The sequence below is a fragment of the Pseudonaja textilis genome, chromosome 3 (genome assembly GCF_049901715.1).
Source record: "Pseudonaja textilis isolate UNSWEBS1 chromosome 3, rPseTex1.2, whole genome shotgun sequence".
Classification (NCBI taxonomy): Eukaryota; Metazoa; Chordata; class Lepidosauria; order Squamata; family Elapidae; genus Pseudonaja; species Pseudonaja textilis.
In genome coordinates, this window is record NC_141992.1 from 151,684,199 (window position 1) to 151,708,047 (window position 23,849).

Genomic DNA, 23,849 nt, shown 5'->3' on the forward strand with positions numbered 1-23,849 from the left:
TTTCCTCATTAGCCCTGGGCTGAGTACAAGTGAATTTATAGACTGACAGTTCAACCACTACCTACATAGGTGAAAAAATACATTTGCACATATATAAAAACCTGTGAATTTTTCAGACTGCATCAGAATTGATTGAGTATTCAATTCTGAACATTTGAATCTATCAAATCACTTTTGAATCAAATCTCCAAATCAAGTATCAACACAGTTCTATTACTTTGTGTATTTATTTCAATGTATCCTCTGTATCCAAAGCTGCAAGATACATATGTTTTAATAAAAAGCTTAATGCAGAAATCAGGGTCTCATTGAAAACAGCTGTTTTTTAAAAAAAAACAAATTTTATTAATTTTATTAATTTTCAAAGAGAGTACACAAACAAAACATAAGACATAAGAACATAAAACATCTTTTCTAACAACTACTTAACAGTACAAATAAGACATCTCACAGCTGTTTTTAAGTCTGACTTCAGTGATGCAACTATGCACACAGTAAAATATTTTACTCTACAACAAATAGAACTGAAGTGTCTTAATTTTATCATGTTTCTTAAGTGAATCACAAAATATGCAGTTTATTTCGTTTCATTAAGCAACTTTATTAACAATATAACTTATTCAGAAGTGAATGTACATTGATGTCTAACCTGTTGATTAATTAGGTGACTTATTTTTAATCTCCAGATATAAGTCAAATATGATTATTATACTTAATGTATGTCTTCTCTTTTTCTTAATAGCAGCCACAGAATTCAAACTGATATATGCATATTTAGAATTAATTTTCTTACATATATAACTCCACATACAAATCAAGTTTACACCCTCTACAAACTAGGCAGCTGCTTACTTTTGAATATGCTGTTAGTCCCAAATTACCTGCCAGTACCCTTTGCTCTGCACTGATACAATCTCACACAGGGTAATTGCTAAAGCTGCTACCACTAGTGTTTTGAAAGTGCATTTCACAATTACAGAGTTTTGTTTTTAAAGTAAAGTTTTATTTTAAAAAGCTGTCAGGATTTTCAATTCTAATGTCAGCCCTTGGGAGGTTATTCTGTAATGGTGACAGGTGAGAAAAGCACAGCAGTGAGAAAAACTTATTTCTCTGTAAAGTGGAATAAAAATGGAAATATTTGAACAGTGCATTTCATTTTCTTAGAATGATGATACAATGTACAGATAACACCACATGATTACCAAGGCTTTTACTATATTCATATTCACAGTCTTCCCAGGTAGATTAATTTTAGTATCAACAGAAGTAGATTCACAACTAAATTATTTTTTCCATTAATGTTCCTTACTTACTCAGATGTTTGAATGTGGGAATGGATACTACTTTTGAGTTTTAAGAAAGTTGGTGGATGAAAGAACAGGCTAGGTGATTATTTACAGTATTCTTTATGCTGCCAAAAAATATTTCCGTGAAACAATTTGTATAATCCAAGAACTGTATTACAGGTGTCCAGGCCTAAAGCATAAAAAGAACTGTACAGCACTTTGACATCTCTCTGACTCACCCTGGGGCATTTTTTATGCACAAGTCACAATGCAATTAAGGGAAATGAAGGCAAAGAACAATGGTGGGCTTTGTACTAGGAAAAATAATTTGCAGTTTATATTAAAAAAAAATCTTGGAAGGATTATGTGGAAATAAATGCAGTTGGTTTTCAGTACTATAAGCTGTATCACAATCATGCAATCATTACTTAGTAGAATGACCCCACTTCTCAAATCTCATGCAGCTAAGTTTGGATTCCACCTAGTATTTGCAACAGAACAAATTTCTGTGATGTCTCATACTGTTTCTCTCATCCTGCCAATTTCTGTTGTACTGAATTTTAAAACTATTTTTGCAATGCTTAGTAGTTTTGAATGTGGACATTTGTCTCATTATTAGCAAACTTAATTCTTTTTATCATGATTTTCTGCTGGTTTTCTAATGAACTAGAAGAATGGAATAAGCTCAAACCATGTTAGGTGATATAACAATAACAAAGTGATTATTTTGGTGTTTCAGTAGCAATAGTATATATATATATATATATATATACATATATATGAGTTGTATGCATAATGTATTGAGTAAGAGTTATAGTCACAAGTGCATATCAACTCAGTTCTAGCCCTTTAAAATAACACTAGTGAAGCCTTACAGAAGAAAAAAAACATTTAAAATCCTGTTGCTATTATTTTCATTGATAATTAAATACAGATAAATATTTAAATTATTGGAGTTATTCTGACTCCTACATCAGTATTCAAAGGATACATTTATTTAGAAAAAAAATATCCCATAGGCAATGTACCTGTTTCCAGAAAAAACTGAATTATAACTGTATTCCAGTATTTGTTTTGTATATTAAAAGCCATTGACCAGAAAAAAATAAATTGCAGAATTGAAGCATTATTACCAGATGTTCCAAACCAAAGTATACCATATATTTATGCCAGCTGATGTTTTTCTTTAAGGTATTTGTAGAGTGCATTTATTCCTCCGTCTATAATTTGTGGCAATGGTTTTGACAAAGGATTATGCAAAATATGGAGTCCCTTATCCAGAGGATTCCAAGCAATTTTGGGCAATCGATTTAGCAAGTAAAGTTCATATGGAAGTGTTTGTATAGCATTGTTATCAACATTTAGCAATTGGAGACTAGTGATTGAGCAGATAGACCTTGGCAATGCATGAATGTTGTTACAGTCAGCAATCAGGATCTGCAGTTTGTTTAGAAACTGGATACTGTCTCCAATGTTTTCAAGTTTGTTGCAGCCTACATGCAAAAAATCCAAATTTCTCAAAGCAAACACACTCATGGGAATATAAACAAACCAATTGTTGCTCAGATTCAGCTTCCTTAAGTTGACTAGTTCTGCAATGCTAGAAGGGAGCCAGGAGATATAATTGTGTGAGAGGCTCAAAATTTCCAACTTCTTACAGTGTCCAAGCTCCAATGGGACTTCAGTCAAGCAATTCATATTGGCGAACAAAACCTTCAGATTCCTAAGCAGTCCGATCTCTTTAGGCAGGGACTTTATGCGGTTCCCACACAAATTCAGGACTACGAGCTGGTCAAGTTTCCCCAAAGCAGGAGGAAGGGCCACCAGCTGGTTGTGTGAAAGATTCAATTTCTGGACTTGTGGTAGTCCCCATAAAAAGTTAGGTGTCTTTATCATCCCCTTCATGATGAGGTTCAGACTGACATAGTGCAGCCCCCGCTTTAACAGTGTTTTGGGATCTTTTCCAGAAAGTAGAGTTTCTTCCCAAAGAGGTAGCTTCTGACTTCTCCTTAGTGGCATTGTGCTTTCTTCTCCTTGATCCTTGGAGTTCTTTCCCCCCATAATTTTTTACTCTTTTGCTGCTTCTTCTGACCCAAATTTTGTTTTGTAGCTGCCAACAATTAACACCTGGTTAAATGGCTGAGGTTTCAGAAGACTCCTGCAAGAAGAGCAAGCCAAAAAGGTATGCATCCCATAAGAAGAAGACTTTGCATCCTAAATTACTTCTGCAACCAAGAAAAGAATATCCCCTTTTCCAAAATGGGCTTTGAGATGTTTGTCTTGATGCTACATGCTATCATGACATGCTTGATACTGACAATCCTGTTCCATTCAAAGTGAATGCTGCCAGGCAGCTGTCACTGTCATTTTGTCTAGGGCTTTATTGGATAGATAAGCATCCTCATTGCAAAGAGGTCACTCCAATGCTTTATATAACTTTACCATGTCAGCTTTCTTGAATATTTGGTGTATGAGGTAGCAGCAGGACTATTAGGAAGAGTAGCTATAAAAAAAAAACATGGATAGAGGATAATCTCTGCCCCCCCACCTCCTCCCCAATGTTTATTCAGCTGAGGAACGACTTTCCTAGTAACTTTGATCTGCAGTTCCAAATAATAATTACTTTGAATTCTTTCATGGTGTTCTTATTTTGGGGTTCCATAGAAATACATACATGCCACTCAGAATCTACTGAAGTTGAGCAGCCAGTAAATTTAATTAAATCACAATTAAATAAGTAATAATAGTAATGTCCTTGGGAAAAACTTGATACGTAAATAAAAATGACAAATCTAAACATCAGACTGATGGTGTGACAAACCACAATGTATGTTCGCTTACACATACACAAAAGAATACACATTTTGCATTTTTTTAAAAATTGTGAGTTTACAATAAATCATTCTATTTTATACATCCAAAATAGATCTGATTATAGATCTATTTACCTACAAAAGTACAGCATATACTTGTAGTAGTGCTGCTGTTGTTGCTATTGCTTTAAAGACATGCTTTTTTTCTAGCTCTTCTTAGTTTTAACTTGGAATTGGTTAAAAAAGTATAAAATCACCAAGAATGGCCCCAGTCTGTCTGAAAGGAAAAGAACTCCGTTACTCTGTCCTTCCTTTCATTATACTGATATGTTGTGGAATGGCAGCCCAGACAGAATGGATGATGGAGAAGAGGCATTGTGCCCGATGGGCTCCTGCTGTTTACAGTCTATACAACCAGTTTCATAAGTTAAAGAAAATAGGTGCCTTGGGGAGCTGATACCTGGTGGTGAGAGATTTGATAATGAGAAGGTAGCTAAAGAGAGGGAATGGAAAACAATATTTTTCTCCAGTTCAAATTTTAAAAACTTGGTCCTCTCTGAGTTAAGTTTTTTTTAACCCTTTTAGCCCTTTAAAAAAAACCCTTTTTAACCCTTTTAGACTAAGCTTGAAGAATTTTCTCACATTAAAACTCAGCTGGACTGCACAAGTAGAAATACTGGAAGAATCCCGAAAGATACCTAGAAAGCATAGGTATGGTACATGTAAATAAAGGGGACTTCCTTGACTTTCAACTATTTATAACTTTCAATCTTGATAATAAATTTTATGTAAAAATCAAGTCTTTATATGTAAAAATCAGCTAATGAAGATTTATCCATAAATATTAGTGATTATTTTCATCTTCTTCCACCTGTTCTCTTTAGTAGTTTACCTCCTAAGCTGGAAAAGTCAGTCACATTGACTACAAGAGGCACCAGATGACTGCTTTTGTCTTAATCAGGATTCCTCAGGCACAGGTAGCCAGGTGTTATTCTATGGGGTTCAAGTCCTCTCATAAGAATTGAATTCACAGCCCTTCTCATTTTAGATGACTAAATAAAGTCCAGCAGCTTTGGGAATAACCAGGTGGGTGCAACAGAGAAGGCCACAGTTATCAGAATGGATATACACTCACCTCTCCTTAAACCAAGGGTCTTTAAACTTGGCAAGTTTAAGACTTCAACTCCCAGAATTCCTGAGCTAACATGACTGGAGGAGGAATTCTGGGAGTTGAAGTCCACAAGTCTTAAAGCTGTCAAGTTTGAAGACCCCTGCCTTAAACCCTTGAACACTGAGATGCAGATGTTACATTATGTCATGATCACAGGTATTGGATTTTACATGAGTTCCATCCTTCTTATTGAAGGGGGAGATCTCTAATTTTGCACAATATATACCCTATATGGCATTTGCAGTTACATTGACTATCAGGAGTCATTGCATGACCATATTTGCTCCTATTGGGATTCCTGAAACATCGGTATATAGATGTTACTCTACATTAATCATGCCTAATTTCTTAGTGTTGTGCCCAGAACTGCATACAATATTCAAGATAAAAACTAAGCCACTCAGAATATAATCTCTAGCAACTATGTCCCATGAGAGATTACTGTTGATTTGTATTTTTGTGGATCTGTCACACTACTGACTCATATTCAGTTTGCAATCAATCACTTTTTTTCCCCAGAGAGTGCCTAGTATCCCTTAAGCCTTTGCACTAGCAAAGTCCTGGCAAACTCATGATGTCACTAGTCTTTCTCCAGAACAAAAAGCAGGTAGCAGAAAGTGTATTTGGTCAACCGAGGTAAGTAATGTTTAGATATATGTTCTGTATTGCCAGATTTTGGCAGTGAGTTGGTCAAAAAAAATGGGAGAGCGGGTGCTCTTTTGTACATTGGAATAAGTATGGAAAATTGATTGGCTTCATGTGTTCCGATAACATGACCAATGGATGGAGTTAGCTTAACTCTGTGTTTTAGAGGTTAAACTCTTCCAGTTAATCTTGGGGTGGGGTGGAGGGGTGTAGTTAACTAATGTGATTATTTTTTGATATACTAACAATACAATAGCTTCCAGTTAAGTGTGATGGGAAAGTCCTGTGTTTCTTAAAGTTGAGGCTTCTGCTGTTGAATGCAACTTTATCACAGCAGTTAGTGCAAGAGTGATTCTAGAAAAAGAGCTGAAAAGTCAGCCTGGTTAAACAGAAAGAAAATCAGTAGCAGCAGCTAGAGTATATTTAGACATATTTTCTAGACTATGCTATCAAGTAAGATGTTGGATTAAAAAAGACATATGGCATAATTCTGCAAAACTTTACCTGTATGTTTAGCCAAAATGAACCATGCTTTAAATTTTGGTGAATCATATTTTAGTCCTGATTCTAAAAGTCAGATTTGATACTATCAAATATCTACTATTAAGTAACCGTAGCTCAGATGTCTTTACTTCCCAATTGCTATTACATTCTTACAACAAAACAGAAACCATTGTAAGCTAAAAATCTCTGCTCCTAGAGTTTAAAGAGACAACAATATAGGAAAATTTTATAATCAGTAGCCTAGCAAAGCTTACCTTAATATATGGAGAAAACCATCTATATTTCAGAAGAGAATTTTGGAAGCAGGTTCCATTGACTGGCAGATTCAAAAGCTTTGGCCTTGCCTGCTCAGCTAGGGCACTTGGAACTGGCATGTAACAGGCTTGTGTGCCAACTACATACCTTCTTGTGAATAAGAACTTGATTTATACTCCTTGACCTCTTGACAGCTGCAGAATAAAAGGTGCACAAAGATTACACATTCTATTAATGTTAGTCTTTCACACAAAATGATAGACACATAACTCTGTATCACTGGAATCTACTTGTGCTGTTGTGTTTATAAATACTCTTTTGCAAGTACACAGAAACACATAGGACTTGCTTTTGCTTGTATCAACCTTAGCTGAACTGGGCAGAGTAATATAAACAGATCTATGTGCTCTGAATTATTTGGAAATGTAAATAAAAAAGTGCTTCTGATCTTTTGTTTTAAAATGGCAACACGATTTTGTCTTTTTATTATTTTCTATTTTTATCCATCAGTCTGAAACTCCTTTGGTATTGATTGCATGCTTTTTGTCTTGAAAATGCCCAGGATATGTTTTCTTTGGGATTTCACTGAATTATGGGAAGGAAAATAACAGCAGACTAGTACGAGAATGATGGCACATGAAAGACAGGTCTCATGAATACTTTTATGAGCTCACAACTAGAATAAGTTCAAGAATTTGGCATCCCATCATGAGAATTGTCAAAAAAGGCAGAATAATGTTTTAGCAGAGTGCTGTAATATACTGTATTTCTAAACCAATTTATATTATCTTCCTGCCCTCTAGATGTTTTGAGAATATAATTCAGAATTCTGAGCTAACATGGTTATTTTGGTCTGGCAACCTGTAATCTGAGGATTAGTCTGGAAATGGAATGTTTTTTCCCCCTGCATTGAATTAAACCTATACAGAATGTACCAGTTTGATTTTCCGGAGTAATTTCTATAGTTGCTAAAATTATAAGACATAAACCTGTACATATATAGACATATATACTTTCACTGTATTATCTGTATGTGTATATGTGTATAGTCTATCCATCTCACAAAGCAACGAGATAAAAATTTTGATATGCCCATCAGTTTAATAATTGTGTTTGTCTGACTGGAAGGGAATGCACACAATTCATTTTAGTTATAGACCAATATTTAATTTATAATTTCTTAAGAGAAAAATACTATTTGATACAAACTTAGAAGAGCTAGGACAAAAGCTATTTACTTGCTCTGTATTGGACATTTGCCTGACCAGATGGTTATCATGTCATACTGCATATTGTATTTAAAAATTATATTAGTTTGAAAGGCAATTTGCAATATGGCATGAAGACAACTATTTTTTTAAACAAACAAACATACATAGTTTCTCTTATTCATGCAACTTAAAGTTGTTTTTTTTTTTAACCAAACAATAAAAATTATAGCCTTAAGACCCTCTGCCCTCACCTTACAACAGAAGTGACCATTCAAAGTTACAATGGCACTGAATGTTTTTATACTTATCACTGTTGCAGCATTCCTATGGTCACATGATCTAAATTCAGAACCATGGCAACTAACTCACTAGTGGTATCCCAGGGCCATGTTAACACCTTTTGTCACCTTCAGACAAGCAAAGTAAATGGGAAATCCAGATTCACTTAATAACCGCATTACTAACTTAACTGCAGTGATTCACTAACTGTGGCAAGAAAGGTCATAAAATGGGACAAAATCCAGTTAAGAAATGCCTTGCTTAGCAATACAAATTTTAGGCTCAATTGTGGTCATAAATTTAAAACTACCTGTATTACCCTGTTCATCTATACTTTTATTTTGGAAGTGGGATTTTATACATACATACATACATACATACATACATACATACATACATACATACATACATACATTCATACCATGTTTCTCATATAATAAGGCCGGGTCTTATTTTTTTTTGAGCCCAGAAAAAATGGCTAGACCATTTTTTCGGGGGTGACTTAATTTCCCCCTCTTGCATCCTCAGGCGGGCGGGCAGCGACGGCTTGGATGCTGACCTCAGCATTGCTGGAGCACTTCGTTTCGGGAGACCTTCTGCCACCATTGCTTTCCTTTCTCTCCATGCCGCCGCAGCCTTTGGAGAATCGCCGCAGCGTTTGGCACCAGCCACACGGGGCTGGCCAGGGCTCCTCCCTGCAACCGGAGCCTGGTGGAGACACTTGGCTTCAGGCGCTGCATTCCTGGGAATCATTCGAAGGCAAGCCCATTATTTTAAAAACGACCCCCTACCACAACAAAGCCTCCCCTGCCCAAGAGGGCAGCCCAACCCCACGTGGGGAGGTGAATCTCCCAGGGCCGCAGCGCAGAATTGGGCCACCCCAGGACCACTCTGCGGCAGAGCTCTGGCCAAAGAGCGAGCACCTCCCCGCCGGGCCCTCCGCTCATCCTGCCAGGGCCATGCCAGAGCTGGGTGGGTTGGGCAGAGCCGGGAAAGCGAGCCACAGGTGTGCGCCTGCCTGCCAAGTGAAAGAGCTGGGCCGACCCGAACTTGGCATCCCAAGTCCCTCCAGCCTGACCCCAAAGGGTCTCCACCGGGAGAGGCCGCCCAAGGCAGTGATAGCACCCACGCATCCATGGACAGGGAGGCAAGGCGATGGCCCGTGCCATGTCCTCCTCCGAACTGAGCCCCGCCGAGTGAGCGCCTCTGCCCAATGCCTGTGCCACTGCAGCGTTTGGAGCTGCCGGCGCATTTGGAGATGCATGTGGACGGGGATGGGCTTGGAGAGGGGTAGAAAGGACAGGCGGCTTTGGGCTTTCTCCACCGGACCCGCCGGCCAGGGAAGCAGCACTGACCCACCTGGCGCTGGGTGCCCCAGGCGAAACTCTTCGTGCTCTACCCAGCACCAGGCAGGGATGGCAGCTGGGTGCTTCTCCCGGGGTGGGCCAATCTTGTGCTGCGGCCCCAGGAGATTCACCTCCCCACGTGGGGTTGGGCTGCCCTCTCAGGCAGGGGAGGCTTTGTCGTAGTAGGGTGTCATTTTTGAAAGAATGGGCTTTGCCTTTGAATGATGCCCGGGAAGGCGGCGACAGGAGCACCTGAAGCCAAGTGTCTCTGTTGGGCTCTGGTTGCAGGGAGGAGCCCTGGCCGGTCGCATGTGGCTGCACCAAATGCTGAGGCGTTGCTGGAAACGCCGTGGCAGCACGGGGAGAAGGGAAAGCAACAGTGGCAGAAGGTCTCCCGATACAAAGTGCCCCACCAACGCTGAGGTCAATGCAGGCAGGACCATATCCGGATGTGCAGCAAAAGTACTTGGTGACAGTAGGGAGGTTGGAGGTGAGGCATGCGGGGCGCTCCTAACAGCAAGCCCCTACCATTCCCCCCCATTTCGCATGTTTTAATATAGGCCTTAATTTGGGGGGGAGGGGTTAATTTTATTTTATGCCTATAAAACATGCTGGGACTTTTTATTGGGGGAGGCCGTATTGTTGGAGAAACACGGTACATACATACATATGTACACGCATACACACACACACATATATATATATATATATATATATATATATATATATATATATGTATATATACACACACATACGCATATATATACACATACGCGTGCACATGCACACGCACGCATGCGCGCACGCACACACACACACACATATAGCCAATATATATATAGCCAATATGTATATAGCCAACATCAGATTAGGAAGATTGCTTACAGTTTACCTTTAAGAAGATTATCAGGATCAATTTCTGTTATAAGGAAGTCTAGGAGAAAAACAAAAAATAAGATCAGAACACAGTACAATTTTTAATGAGATGTGTTTTATCAAGCTTCTTTGTAACTCAAAAACAGTTGCCAATATATAAGTCAATGAATCAGGGATGATACTTGGAGGCATCAGTTTTGCATCTCATTGTAATTTATATCCAGTAAAGATTAATATATCTTGTATAAGATGTAGCTGCAAGGACCTTCCATATTCTAGTCCCTTCTAGATGTGTTGACTCACATCTTCCAACTACCTAGCCATGTTGGCAGGGGTTGATATAAGATGAAGTCAAAATTATTCAGGGGGCAATGGTTTAGTTAAAGCTGACCTAATACTCCATAAGAAATCTTCCTTCTGACATTCATTTTCTTTGTATTCTGTTTTTCCTCTAAGAATGTGGCTTCCTTTCTTACTTCATCCCTGCCCCCTTCTTTTTCAATCACCAACTAGATGGCACTCTCATTTCCCATTTTATCAATGCAAGAAAATCCTATCAAATATTGGGATTCATAATGAGAAATAATGATTAGCTGGAAGTCAGTCCAGTAAATTTCTACGGTAGGGCTGTAGGAAAAGTTGAAGAAAAAGACCAGGTGTATGGGTGATGATAAGACTTAGCTGACATCTAGTGGCTATCTAAAGTTTTTCAGCCTTGATCTGGTAGCCTAGGTTTTATTTATCATAAACCAACATTACAATCATCATTTCACACTGATTATTTTTTATTAATAGATCTTCATCTGAAAGATCTCTATGGTTTATCTTTTAACAATGCACTATAGGAAGAGAAAGATATTTCAATATTTGGGGATCAGGTTACAGTACAGTAGCAACAATGATGGTTTTCAGTTCCAATGAAAGCAATTTTATTCTAAAGCGCAAGTCAATCCAATTAACATACAGAAACAACTCAACCCACAAAAGGACAAACTCCTCTTTATCAAAGACACCTTAGATATACTAGCAGGTCCTCCAGTTTGAAGTAACCGTGGCATAAAAACCCACAAAGTCCATCCAAAGCACCCTAAGTAAACGCAAAGACCCAGTATCACAGCAGTCATCTATTAAATAAAATGAAAACACTGCTACATGGAATATAGGTAAACAAAAAAAAGACTAGCAGAATGTATTCACAAGCATCAACTAATGGTCAAAAACATAGCATAACTTCCAGAGAAATTATTCTCCAGATAACCTTGAGCATAATTTCAGAAGGGAAATTGGAAATAATAGCATAAGCTAGATTGAGAAATGCAAGAGAATTCTTAGAAGCAAAGTATTCTGATTAAATAGTGATTAGACATATCACTCCAACTCTCTCTACAGACCGATCAAAAGACATAACCAAAGACCCATCAGCTCAGTGCAGAACCTCCTATCACACAATAATCATTTATCAACCGTAAAAAAAAAAAGACAGTTTACAATTATATGAAAACAACACCCTCATGGTGAGCCATGCCATCACACTGGTATTCAACACCACAGATGGCACAGAAAACAACACCAGACCATACAAAAGCACCACCTTGTCATCAGGCAAATAAATCATCTATCAACAAGGCATCACTTACTTGCAAAACAACATCTGCAACATCTGAGATGGCATCCAAGAATATTAAAGGATGACCATAGAGAATTACCAAAGTGCTATAATTATATTACCAACCAGAATTAAAAACTAAACACTGAAACAAAGCTTGGAGAACTGCTAGAATGAAACAGTCTAAATTGCAATTGGATTCAAGAACAGCTTTCGATTGACTTTTTAAAAACAAACCTACATAGAATGTAGGTAATGTTTGGTGAAAATTAAGCTGTTCTTATAAACCAACATAAAGCCCTGACTTTTTTCACCAATCACCTGCATCTGACCACTGCATTTTATGCAATCCCAATTTGCTAAGGTGAAAATTGAGTATGGAGGTTTTGAGACAGATGTATCTCAGCCTTTCAGTGGATCGTTTATAAGCCTTATTGTTAGGCACTTGCTAGACTGTTTCCTACTTTTGAATAGTAGTAGCCACTGAATAGTAGTAGTGACTATGAATTATGTTTGTTACATGACCCGGTTTGTGGTATTATCAACCACTGCCACCTAGTGGGTATCAAATCAAGTTCAGAAGAAGAAAAGATTTTGAAATTATATCCGCCTGTAGTCTTAAATATGTTAAATCAAGAGACAAGTAGAGGAAAGAGAAAACAAACCTTGCTTTTAAATGTTTCTGAGGTACAATAAGTCACAAGTATTGACAATCAGAGCAATAACCTAATAGTAGATTCATATAAAAGCAATGCCATAACTTCTCAGTTGACCAATTAAAATTATTTTCTATTAATGCTAGACAATTGGGGTGTACTATTGGAAGCAATACTATTGGAGTGAGGTCCATCACAGTGGTGGGATTCAAAAAATTTTTACTACTGGTTCTGTGGGCGTGGCTTGGTGAACATGGCTTGGTGGGCATGGCAGGGGAAGGATACTGCAAAATCTCCATTCTCTCCCCACTCCAGGGGAAAGTTACTGCAAAATCCCATTCCCTCCCCCACCCCACTAACCTGCTTTCCTGCTCCATTCTCCTGTGCAGTACAGCAAAAAAAGACCCAGCTGGGACTCAATGGCAGAAAATAGATGGGGGCGGGGCCAGTCAGAGGTGGTATTTGCCAGTTCTCTGAATTGCTCAAAATTTCCGCTACCAGTTCTCCAGAACTGGTCAGAACCTGCTGAATACCATCACCTTCTGGAGGCAAGGTGTAGGGAAGAGCTTGCTGAAACACTTTGCTTGAATATTTGCTGGTGGTTTCTGTGCATATGATGAAGCCCTTGTTGCAGTCAAAAAGGGTGTTTTGCTCAGAGTTCAAACAGAGTTTGAGGCTATGCTGCAAAGGCAGCCTTCCAAAATCTACTTAGCCCTATTGATTGCCCCCTTGATTTATACAGCACACTAACAGTATCAATATTGGGAATAAATTTATTCTAACCCTAACCTGGTTAAGCTTAGTTTTGAATAGACATACGTGGAAGAACATAATAGCTTGCTATGATTAACTCTTTAAAATCTCTGTCAAAAGGTTTTCTTGGGCACTAAAAGGAAAGCTTAAATAAGCATTCTTCTGCATCTCTTTGCTTTTTTAAACTAGCCATCCTCCTGTCTATTTCTCTTATTTCTTTTTTTCAGTCCTTCTGAATAATGTTAAAAATCTTTACTTGAAAAGCTGATTTCATTCATTCTGACTAGCTCCTCTATAATTATGCATACATGCTGATTCTCTGCGTGATTATTTGAAATTAAGCCATAGACTCCATAAGAAGTGATCACCCACTAAAGTCATCAAAATAGGGATGTGAATATAAGATAAGAAATCATCCTACTGATTTGTGACTAATTGCACAAGAGGGGAATTCTCACATTTCTCTGCCTTATTTATTTATACAACAAAGAGTGAAATTTTTTTTTGAAGCCCTGAAGACATTCTTAGCTGAATACTTTTCTTGAGAGTGTTATGGGATTGGTTTGATTATACTAGGTTATTTATTTATTAAGGCAATGACTCTGTCACCTTAGGATGAAAATGATTTACATTACAAGAACGCCATACATATATGAATAGAATTCTTGTCAAGAAAATTTTAAAAAATAAACAATTACAAAATGTCACTAATGAAGCAATGTGTTGGGTATATGAATACTCCAACTGGTTTGGGTGAATAAATATATGAACCTAGGTTTAAGTGTTTGCAGCTTTAAGCACAAAAACTGCAATGTAATTTGATAATTAAGGGTGCAGTTGCAAGCAGCATAAATAAAGCAGTGAGAGACGTAACACTTCCTGGTTGCTGATTCCTGGTCGCTGGTCTGCTGGTCTCTCTGATGTCTGCTGCCTGCTGTTTTACTACTGTATGAGACGTCTGCTTGTTGGCTACTGTGCAAGATACCATTTCTACTGAACAAAAGGACTGTTTGCTTGGTGAGCTGTGCATACTCAGCGTTGTCTTTGAGAGAAAGATATCGGAAGGAGAAGATTTACAAGCAGATAAAGACATTGTATTTACTGTTAATGGACTAGGTAACTGGATGGATATACTGGATAATGACATATGGACTGAATGACACTTCTTAATCTCTGAGTGAATTAAATAACTATTTTAAAACTACAAACAGTGTTTTTGTCTCCAGTGTGTGTATACTCTTGGGCCCAGCCTCTCTCTCTCATTTGGCTGCCTGGCTTGACTGCTGCTGTGCACTCTGCTTGGGGGTTTGTCCCCAAACACTAACATTGGTTATGGGCCCAGCAGTGAGCACAGTCTAACTAACCAGGTTATAGCAGTTAGAGGTGGGGTGAGTTGCACATTACTGTACAAACTGTTTGTTGAATAGTTATTTATCTCAAGAGAAATGGCACAAGTAAATTTGCCAAGTCTGTCCATGATATCCAGACTAGATGGAACAAACTATGTTTCATGGTCAATGAAATGTAGTTTACTTCTACGAAGAGAAGGTTTGTGGGACATAATTACAAACCCACCAGATGTATCTAACTTAGATCCTAATGTCGAGGAGGATGCCAAAAAGATACAAGACTATGAACGTAAGAATGAGCAGGCTTTGTGCATCATAGGACTAACTCTCTCAGACCAGCAACTGATTCATATTCGTGGAGAGTTAAATGCTGCAAACTGCTGGGAGAATCTCAGAAAGATTTATGTTCGAGACAGTGTAGGAGCTCATATCAATCTTACACGGAAGCTGTTTAGAACACATCTTGAGAAAAATGGAGACATGTTAACTCATTTAAACTGTATGAAAAGCATTTTTCAAGAATTACAAGAAAAAGAGCTTATCTTTAATGAGTTGCAACAAGTATACATTATACTGTCTTCTTTGGATCGAAGCTATGATGATTTTTGTGACTGCTTTAGAGGTATTGCCAAAAGACAGTTTATCAGTAACTGAGATTACCGGCAGGCTATTAGAAGAAGCCAGAAGAAGGAGTGAACGTGACCAGCTGAGAGAAGATAAGCCTAATAAAGAAGAGAAATTATCTTCAAAGCTGGAAAGAAACCAGCTTAGTAAAGTAAAGCACCCGGAAGAAGAGAATTTATCTTCGACGGCATACACAATTAAAAAGTGTTTTAATTGTGGAGGCAGAGGACATTTGGCAAGATTCTGCAGAAAAGGAAAACGCCAGAATGTAAAGAAGCCAAAGAAATCCTTTGAACTAGCCACATTCAGCAACTGTGATGTGAAGAGTGATTTATGGGTGGTGGACAGTGGTGCATCCCACTGCATCACGAGAGATAAGACAAAGTTTATAAAAATGTCTACAAGCTCTCAGCATATATCACTCGCGAATGGCTGGCACCTCAAGGCCAAGGGTGAAGGTATTGCATATTGTCCATGCTTAAACCAGAATATAAAAATGTTGTATGTACCACAGTTAAAGATGAACTTACTTTCTGTAAGAGTATTAGATAAACTAGGTTATGTAGTTACATTTAAGAATAATAAGTGCATACTGGAAAAAGATAACAAAAGGGTAACTGCAGCTTTAAATGGAGCATTATATGTCTTACATGATAGTAAGAAAGGGGAGGCACAAACTGTATTTAATAATATCAAGCCTCATAATGAATGTATCCATTTATTGCATAGGCGTTTGGGGCATGTAAATTTTAAAATGCTAAAACGGACAGTAGAGTTATCTGAAGGAATAAGGTTAAAACCTTGTGATAAATATTTGCGTTGTAATGTCTGCTGTGAAGATAAGAGTAAAATATTGCCTGCAAATAGGCTAAATGGTTTCAAAACTAAAGAACCTTTAGAAGTAGTATTTGCAGACATTATAGGTCCAAAGAAACCCAGTATGGGGGGTGCTCGATATATACTGAGCATTATGGACCATTACTCTAGATATGGGTTTTGCTACCTAATGAAAAGCAAAACTGAAACATATCAACATTTCTTCAACTGGTTAAAGTTTGCAGAAAGAAAGACCAAACGGCAACTGATAACCCTGGTGACAGATAATGGTACGGAATTTGTTAACAGCAAATTCCAGAATAGATTAAAGGTAGCTGGTATAGAGCACAAGAAATCTGCACCATACAGACCACAACACAACGCATTTATAGAGAGAAGAGGCCAATCACTACAGGCAATGGTTAGAACAATGTTAACTGATTCTGGATTACCTGATTCTTTGTGGGGGGAGGCCACAATGTGTGCTAATCACATTTTGAACAACGTTGTTAACTCAACTACTGGTGAAATACCATTCACCATGTGGCATGGCAGGAAGCCTGATCTGAGTTATCTGCACACATTTGGTGCACCAGCATGGGTGCATATCCCTACACAACTCAGGCGTAAAGGGCAACACAGAGCTAAACAATTTTTCTTCGTTGGTTACCAAGCTAACCATAGGGCATATAGATTTTGGGAGAAAGGCACATCTAAGGTGTTATGTAGTGCCAATGCCCAATTTCTAGAGCACGTAGGATGGGATAAGTTAGAACAGGATAACAATAAAGAAGTGATTATTGAATCCTACAGAAATCCCATTAAGTATCCCTGTAACTTTAAAAATAAAGTAAAAAGAGAAATACAGGAAGACATTGTGCCCATAGAAGAAGAAATAGAACCACTAGCTGAGCAAGATGAGGAAAAGGAACAAGTAGTAACTCAAAAAAGTCCTCATACAAGCCCTGTAATTCCCAGAAGAACTACACGAGTATCTAGACCGCCTGATAGATACCAGGCTAACACAGTGTGCCAGGTAAATAGAGTTCCATATACTGTGGATGAAATTAAAAGGTATCCTTCTAAAGATAAGGAAAGTTGGTATGCAGCAATGAATAAGGAATTGAGATCCTTGAAGGATATGAAAGTGTATGAAAATGTGAGATTACCTGTTGATGTAAAACCCATTGGCTGCAAATGGATTTTTAAGATAAAAACTGATAAAGATGGAAATATAATCCATAAGGCAAGATTAGTAGCCCAAGGTTTTAGACAAAGTGCAAATGACTATGATGAGGTATTTGCACCTAGTCTTAAAGCAGCAACATTAAGGGCAGCTTTAGTGTGGGCAGCAAGCAAGAAATATATAGTTAACCATTTAGATGTGGAAACTGCTTACTTGCACGCTCCACTAAGACATACTGTATATATGAAAAAGCCTAGTGGATTGAAAGGTGAAAATAATAATGATTGTTGGTTGTTAAAGAAGAGCCTCTATGGTCTTAAACAATCGGGCTATGAATGGAACCAGTATATTGTAAAGGAACTGAACAATATAGGGTTTAAAGCTTGTTTAGCCGATCCATGTCTATTTAAAAGGGAGACAAATGGGAAAATATCATTATTATTGTTATTCACTGACGATATTGCTTTGATTACTGAGACTAATGATGAAGCAAATAAAATTATAGCATCATTAGGTAAGAAAATAAAAATCAAGCAATTAGGGGAGATAAAGAAATATCTGGGTTTGAATATAGTGAAAACACAGAAAGGTTTTAAGATATCTCAGGAAGATAAGATATCTAAATTGCTAATAGATTATAAGATGGAACTTTGTAAGCCAGCAAAGACTCCAATGAGTCAGGATATTTGCAAAATGGATACTCAAAGTCCCAAGTTTGATAAGGCAATATATCAATCTTTGATTGGTAGCTTATCATACATTAGCAATTGGTCAAGGCCAGATATAGCTTATAGTATTAATCAGCTGGCACGACATAATAATGATCCGCTTCAATGTCATTGGAATGCATTGAAGAGAATCTTAAGATATCTTAAAGGAACATTACACCATGCACTGTATCTAGAACCAAAAGGTGATCTCATATTGAGTGCTTATGCAGATGCTAGTTTTGCATCAGAAAGAGATACAAGAAAGTCGACTTCAGGAACAGCCATAATGCTGGGTAAGACATTAATAGGTTGGAAGTCAATAAGACAACAGCATATAAGTTTGTCTACTATGGAGGCAGAATTCTCCTGTTTATCACTATTATGTACTGAATTGATTATGTATAAACAAATGATGTATGATATGGGTATAACTGTAAATTATCCTATAATTGTACATGAAGATAATCAGGCAGCAATTCAAATGGCCACAAATATTGCAGTAAAAACTAGGAGCAAGCATACAGATTTAAGGTATCTAAACGTTAGACAATCTGTAAAGAGTAAAATGATACAGCTGCAGTACTGCATGTCGGAGGACAATATAGCTGATAATTTTACTAAAGCCCAAGGTGCCATTAAGCACCTAGAGAGTTGTGAAAAGTATGGGTTTAGAATGTAAAGGTATTATATATTTATATCACCCAAAAGGGGAGAATGTTGGGTATATGAATACTCCAACTGGTTTGGGTGAATAAATATATGAACCTAGGTTTAAATGTTTGCAGCTTTAAGCACAAAAACTGCAATGTAATTTGATAATTAAGGGTGCGGTTGCAAGCAGCATAAATAAGGCAGTGAGAGACGTAACACTTCCTGGTTGCTGATTCCTGGTCGCTGGTCTGCTGGTCTCTCTGATGTCTGCTGCCTGCTGTTTTACTACTGTATGAGACGTCTGCTTGTTGGCTACTGTGCAAGATACCATTTCTACTGAACAAAAGGACTGTTTACTTGGTGAGCTGTGCATACTCAGCGTTGTCTTTGAGAGAAAGGTATCGGAAGGAGAAGATTTACAAGCAGATAAAGACATTGTATTTACTGTTAATGGACTAGGTAACTGGATGGATATACTGGATAATGACATATGGACTGAATGACACTTCTTAATCTCTGAGTGAATTAAATAACTATTTTAAAACTACAAACAGTGTTTTTGTCTCCAGTGTGTGTATACTCTTGGGCCCAGCCTCTCTCTCTCATTTGGCTGCCTGGCTTGACTGCTGCTGTGCACTCTGCTTGGGGGTTTGTCCCCAAACACTAACACAATGTAAGGTAAGAGCAAGAAATTAACAACTTTTGTAAAATTGATATTTTAGCTGAGGTAAGTGGCTAAGATCCACATTTAACTTTTGGAGGGATGACTGGAGTGAAAATTATATAGGCAGTCCTCAACTTACGACCACAACTGAGCCCAAAATTTCTGTTGTTAGTGAGACATCTGTTAAATGAGTTTTGCCTCATTTTATGACTTTTTTTGCCACAGTTAAATGAATCACTGCAGTTGAAAAGTTACTAAGCTGGTTGTTAAGTGAATATGCCTTCATTGACTTTGCTTGTTAGAAGGTCACAAAAGATGATAAGGTGACCTTGGGACACAGCAGCGGTCATAAGTATAATATACTTGTCCAGCATTTGAAATTTGATTGCATGATCATGGGGAGACTGCAAAGATCTTAACTGTGGAAAATGATGAGGTCACTTTTTTCATTGCCGTTGTAACTTTGAACGCTCATTAAATGAACTGTTGTAAGTCAAGGACTATCTGTAATGCCTTATCCCATGTGGCCATGTGTGGGGCTAATGGGCAGGATGGGTCTCGGGAAACTGTGTGTTTATGTTTCACTATCATGCTTAGAAGGATTCTGTGGGCCACAAAAGGCTGAGTGAAACAGATTTTCTACCTGTTTTAGCCAAGAAAAAGGGAGAAGTGAACAAACTTTCCTCAGCTAAGTATTCTATGAATATTGGTATGAAGCAGAAGGAGTTATTAAAAATAATTTTAGAAATTAACTATACATTGGGCATTGTTGGGCTTCAGCGACCATGGATATTTCTCTGGAAACTGGCTGGCCTCTTCAGAAGCAAGGTGACCACTTAAATCGCAGCCTCGCCTAACAGATATTGGCTGTGAAAAACAACACCAGTATATTAACTGTACTTTAGTGAAAGCTGGAGCAAGATGTTGAATGGAGAACGAAGGAATCCTTGACATTTCCAGGAGATTAAAAGGTTAAAACCAGCATCTTGACCTGAGCCTGGAAACAAATTCCAATGTTCATGTAATAAATAGTTGCAATACATTCTGAACACCTAGTTAGAATCAGCACCCTGGCAGTATCTTCATCTTTTAGAAATAGTTTCCAAAGTTGCTTAAAAACAAAAAGAAAGAAAAGTAGCTCCCAACAGAATGCTTTAGATACTTAGAGATAGTCATGGAATGTCATACTAACTGAAGGTCTTTACAAATCTGTCTCCATTTAAAAGACGTGCAGGGTCAGAGAGCAAACCTCAAATATGAAACTAATTTTATGAGTAGCACATGCAATTTTATTCCTGCCAGCCTTAACTCATATGGTCCATTATGGTATTTACACATTTTCTAGATTACGTATCTGTTACATATTATTCTTTATAAGTAATAATTTAACTAGATCTTTTTTCATGTCTCCTAGCTCTTAATAACCTTTTTACACCGAGCTTTCAGGGGGTTAAATACTGGTAGAGGTTTTAAAAATAAATTATAGTTGTTGGATTTTATACAACGGGCTTAAATCATTTTAATACATCACATTAATTTATGCTGTTGGACAAATAGACCTCTCACTATTAATTATGCAGCATACATATTAATCAAAGTTCATTTCAAGTAGCTTATTGCATTGCAAAGCATAAACAGTAAAACTGTAAAAAATAAGATATAAAATATTGTGGACTAAAAATAAAATTATAAAATCAATGTCCTTAAAAACAAATGAGTCATGCCTTAAGAAACTGACCTTAAATTGCTTTCTAAATATACACTATTACACTGTATATATTCAGGATACTGGCTATATAGAAGAAGACCATGGATATCAACTAGCAGTCCATGAACACCAACTAGCAGTCTGAAGACATGATGAAAACTCTTTAGTTTTACAACATATGGACAGATGTAACCACAGTTTTAACTGGGGAACTGTGAGCATCCTGGATTAAACCAAGTCCAAAGACACTGGAGAAGTCCTGGAAGTTTGGTATTCAGAGAAATTGGCCATCAATGGGCATATAGACATAGACAACATAGACATATTACTCAAAAGACACAATAAAACAAACAAACAAAAAGGGAACAAAAAGACCAAAATACCTCCTCATGAGCAATCAACACCCAGATGAGCAGAGATTAACACCAAAATTAATGTTATACCACAGTCAAAAAGCAATCAATACCCCAATCAGGAAACTTCCAAACAAGCTAACAGTAAACAGCCTAATCAAAGAACGGCCAAGGTCACTCCCACCAAAACTGATAAGGATACCGATAACAGAATTGAACTGATAACAGAATATAAAATGAGAGCAGAATTCCACTCCCTACTAGCATTGATGATGTTACCTAGTTTGGTAACGAAATGTCTGCAAGTAAAACAACTAATAAAGGAAAAGGTCCAAAGGTGCTTTTTAAAGAGACAACTGGACTTTGTTTTTCTTTGAAGACATTTTACTTCTCATCCAAGAAGCTTCCGCTCTGACTGGATTGTGGGGAATGGAAGGATTTATATTCCTTGCAGGAAGCTGGTCATTTCCATTCTTTTAGAGAGTAGTTTAGGTGACTTGAAAGTTTATCTGTGATCTCAGAATTACCTAAGTAGTGCAAATGGGTGTAAATCCTTCCATTCCCTACATCCAGTCAGAGCTGAAGAAGTGTTGGTGCAGATGGTCTTAGAGGTTCTTTGGTTAGCCAGTTTATTGTTGGTTTGTTTGGCAGTTCCTTGACTGGGGTATTGTTTACTTGATTGTTGGTCTGATTTTAATCTTAAATAAATGTATGATCATCTGGCTGCTGATTGCTGGTAATAGGTGTTTTAATCTTTGTTCCCTTTTTGGCTTGTTGACTGTGAAAACAATCAAGTTCAGAAAGCACCAAGCACCCCACACTGACTTTGTAAATTGTAAATTATTTGGCAATAAGCTAAAGCCATTATTATGGCTAACAATTATCAGGAGCATCCAAGCTGAAATTTCATCAAATTTCATCAAAACATTTGCTATGACATCACAAGCTTCACCCTGATATATGTTCCTACAAAATCATGATGTAAGTATAAAAGAGCCTGATTTTTGTGTTATGACCTCACAATGTTTCAACATAACTCATGCATATGTAACTAATATTAGTTTTTTTTAGTAAGACTGGATTAGTAGGACCTCTTGTAAGTATTAACTAACAAGTATTGATACTTCAAGTTAGGTATTAATTGGCATGCCTCACTATTGGTTTGAGGATATTTACACACGATGAGGATAATAACCCACAGTTCTTTCAGTAATTCTTGTGTTATGATTAAACTTTAGGTTTCAAAGATGTTTAAACCTAGGAAACTGTATTTTGGAGGGCAGGGACAAGATTGTTAGTGAAAATTCATGGAATGCAGTACTCACTCACTCACTCACTCACTCACTCACTCACTCACTCTATCTATCTATCTATCTATCTATCTATCTATCTATCTATCTATCTATCTATGAATAGCATTTTAACTGAAAGTTGATTTTCATTACTTCAATCCCCAGCAGAAGAATCCATTAATTCAGAAGGCTTTATCAGAGAAGTAGAGCAGCTATGCAGAAGATCAAGGATGGAAGAGTATTTTCCTGGTAACTGAACAACTAAAGTTGAGTCAGCAACTGCAATACAGATGAACCTGAGAAGTTCTTCTCTTGTTAAACACAGTCTTTGATGATAAAGGCTAGATAGAGAGCTTATCTCTTGAGATACTTAATTAGGTTGTGATTCCACATATTTCTCATTCTCAGCATCATGCCTCTAATCAACAGCTCTTGTTTACACAGAAACACAATCTTCATAAATTAGTAAATGCCTCTTATCCAAATATCAGTTTATGCTGAAAACATTTGCAAGTCTTTCCTTTTAATCAACACAGCAACATGCCAGGTTGCCAAATATTATAAGCTTCATAACTCAATTCATTTGGGGCTTGGTCTCTTTATTGCCCTGTGCTTTGTGATTTGTTCAGTGCAGGTCTATTTATAAACCTTATGAAGTGACTGCCAAAAATGATAGTCTTAAATCATGTTCCTCTCCTTTCCTTAAAACATTTAGCATAGTTTGTTCTTTGTTCTAGTTCCTTTGTTTGTGTCATCTAATTATTTGAGTGGTGACAATGGAATATAGAGTAGTACAATAAAATGTCACAAGTAGGAGGGGGTTTTTTGGTGTCTTTTTCTAGCATGAAACACTTTCTTGTCTTTTCACTACAACATATATTTATCTGAGAAAACTCAAAAAAGAAACCTGTTCATTGCAAAAAGAAAAAATGTTGTAGTTTGGAGAAGTGACATATTTATAATTCCCACTAAGTAGTCCCAAAGACATTGTTTCAGGCAGATGCCATGTTAAAATTATGGCAGAATATTCAGAAGAGATAAGAGGTAACCATGAAGTTATTCAACAGATGATGCTTTGATCTCCTTAATTTGGCA

The 23,849-nt window shown here is 37.4% G+C and overlaps 1 protein-coding gene across 1 annotated transcript; it reads right to left on the bottom strand.

The window, feature by feature from the left end:
- Positions 1-576: 576 nt before the first annotated feature.
- On the bottom strand, positions 577-6,805 carry LRRC30 (leucine rich repeat containing 30). The gene is made up of 2 exons (XM_026699159.2): positions 6,674-6,805; positions 577-3,444 (listed from the first exon to the last, which is right to left on the bottom strand). Exon 2 carries the CDS (start codon positions 3,345-3,347, stop codon positions 2,451-2,453), a length of 897 nt encoding a protein of 298 aa, XP_026554944.1. The 5' UTR covers positions 3,348-3,444; positions 6,674-6,805; the 3' UTR covers positions 577-2,450.
- Between the last annotated feature and the right edge of the window lie 17,044 nt (positions 6,806-23,849).

Bases quoted from the DNA above. Each gene is read 5' to 3' on its own strand.
- LRRC30 (XM_026699159.2), bottom strand. From the start codon at position 3,347: ATGGGGGGAAAGAACTCCAAGGATCAAGGAGAAGAAAGCACAATGCCA.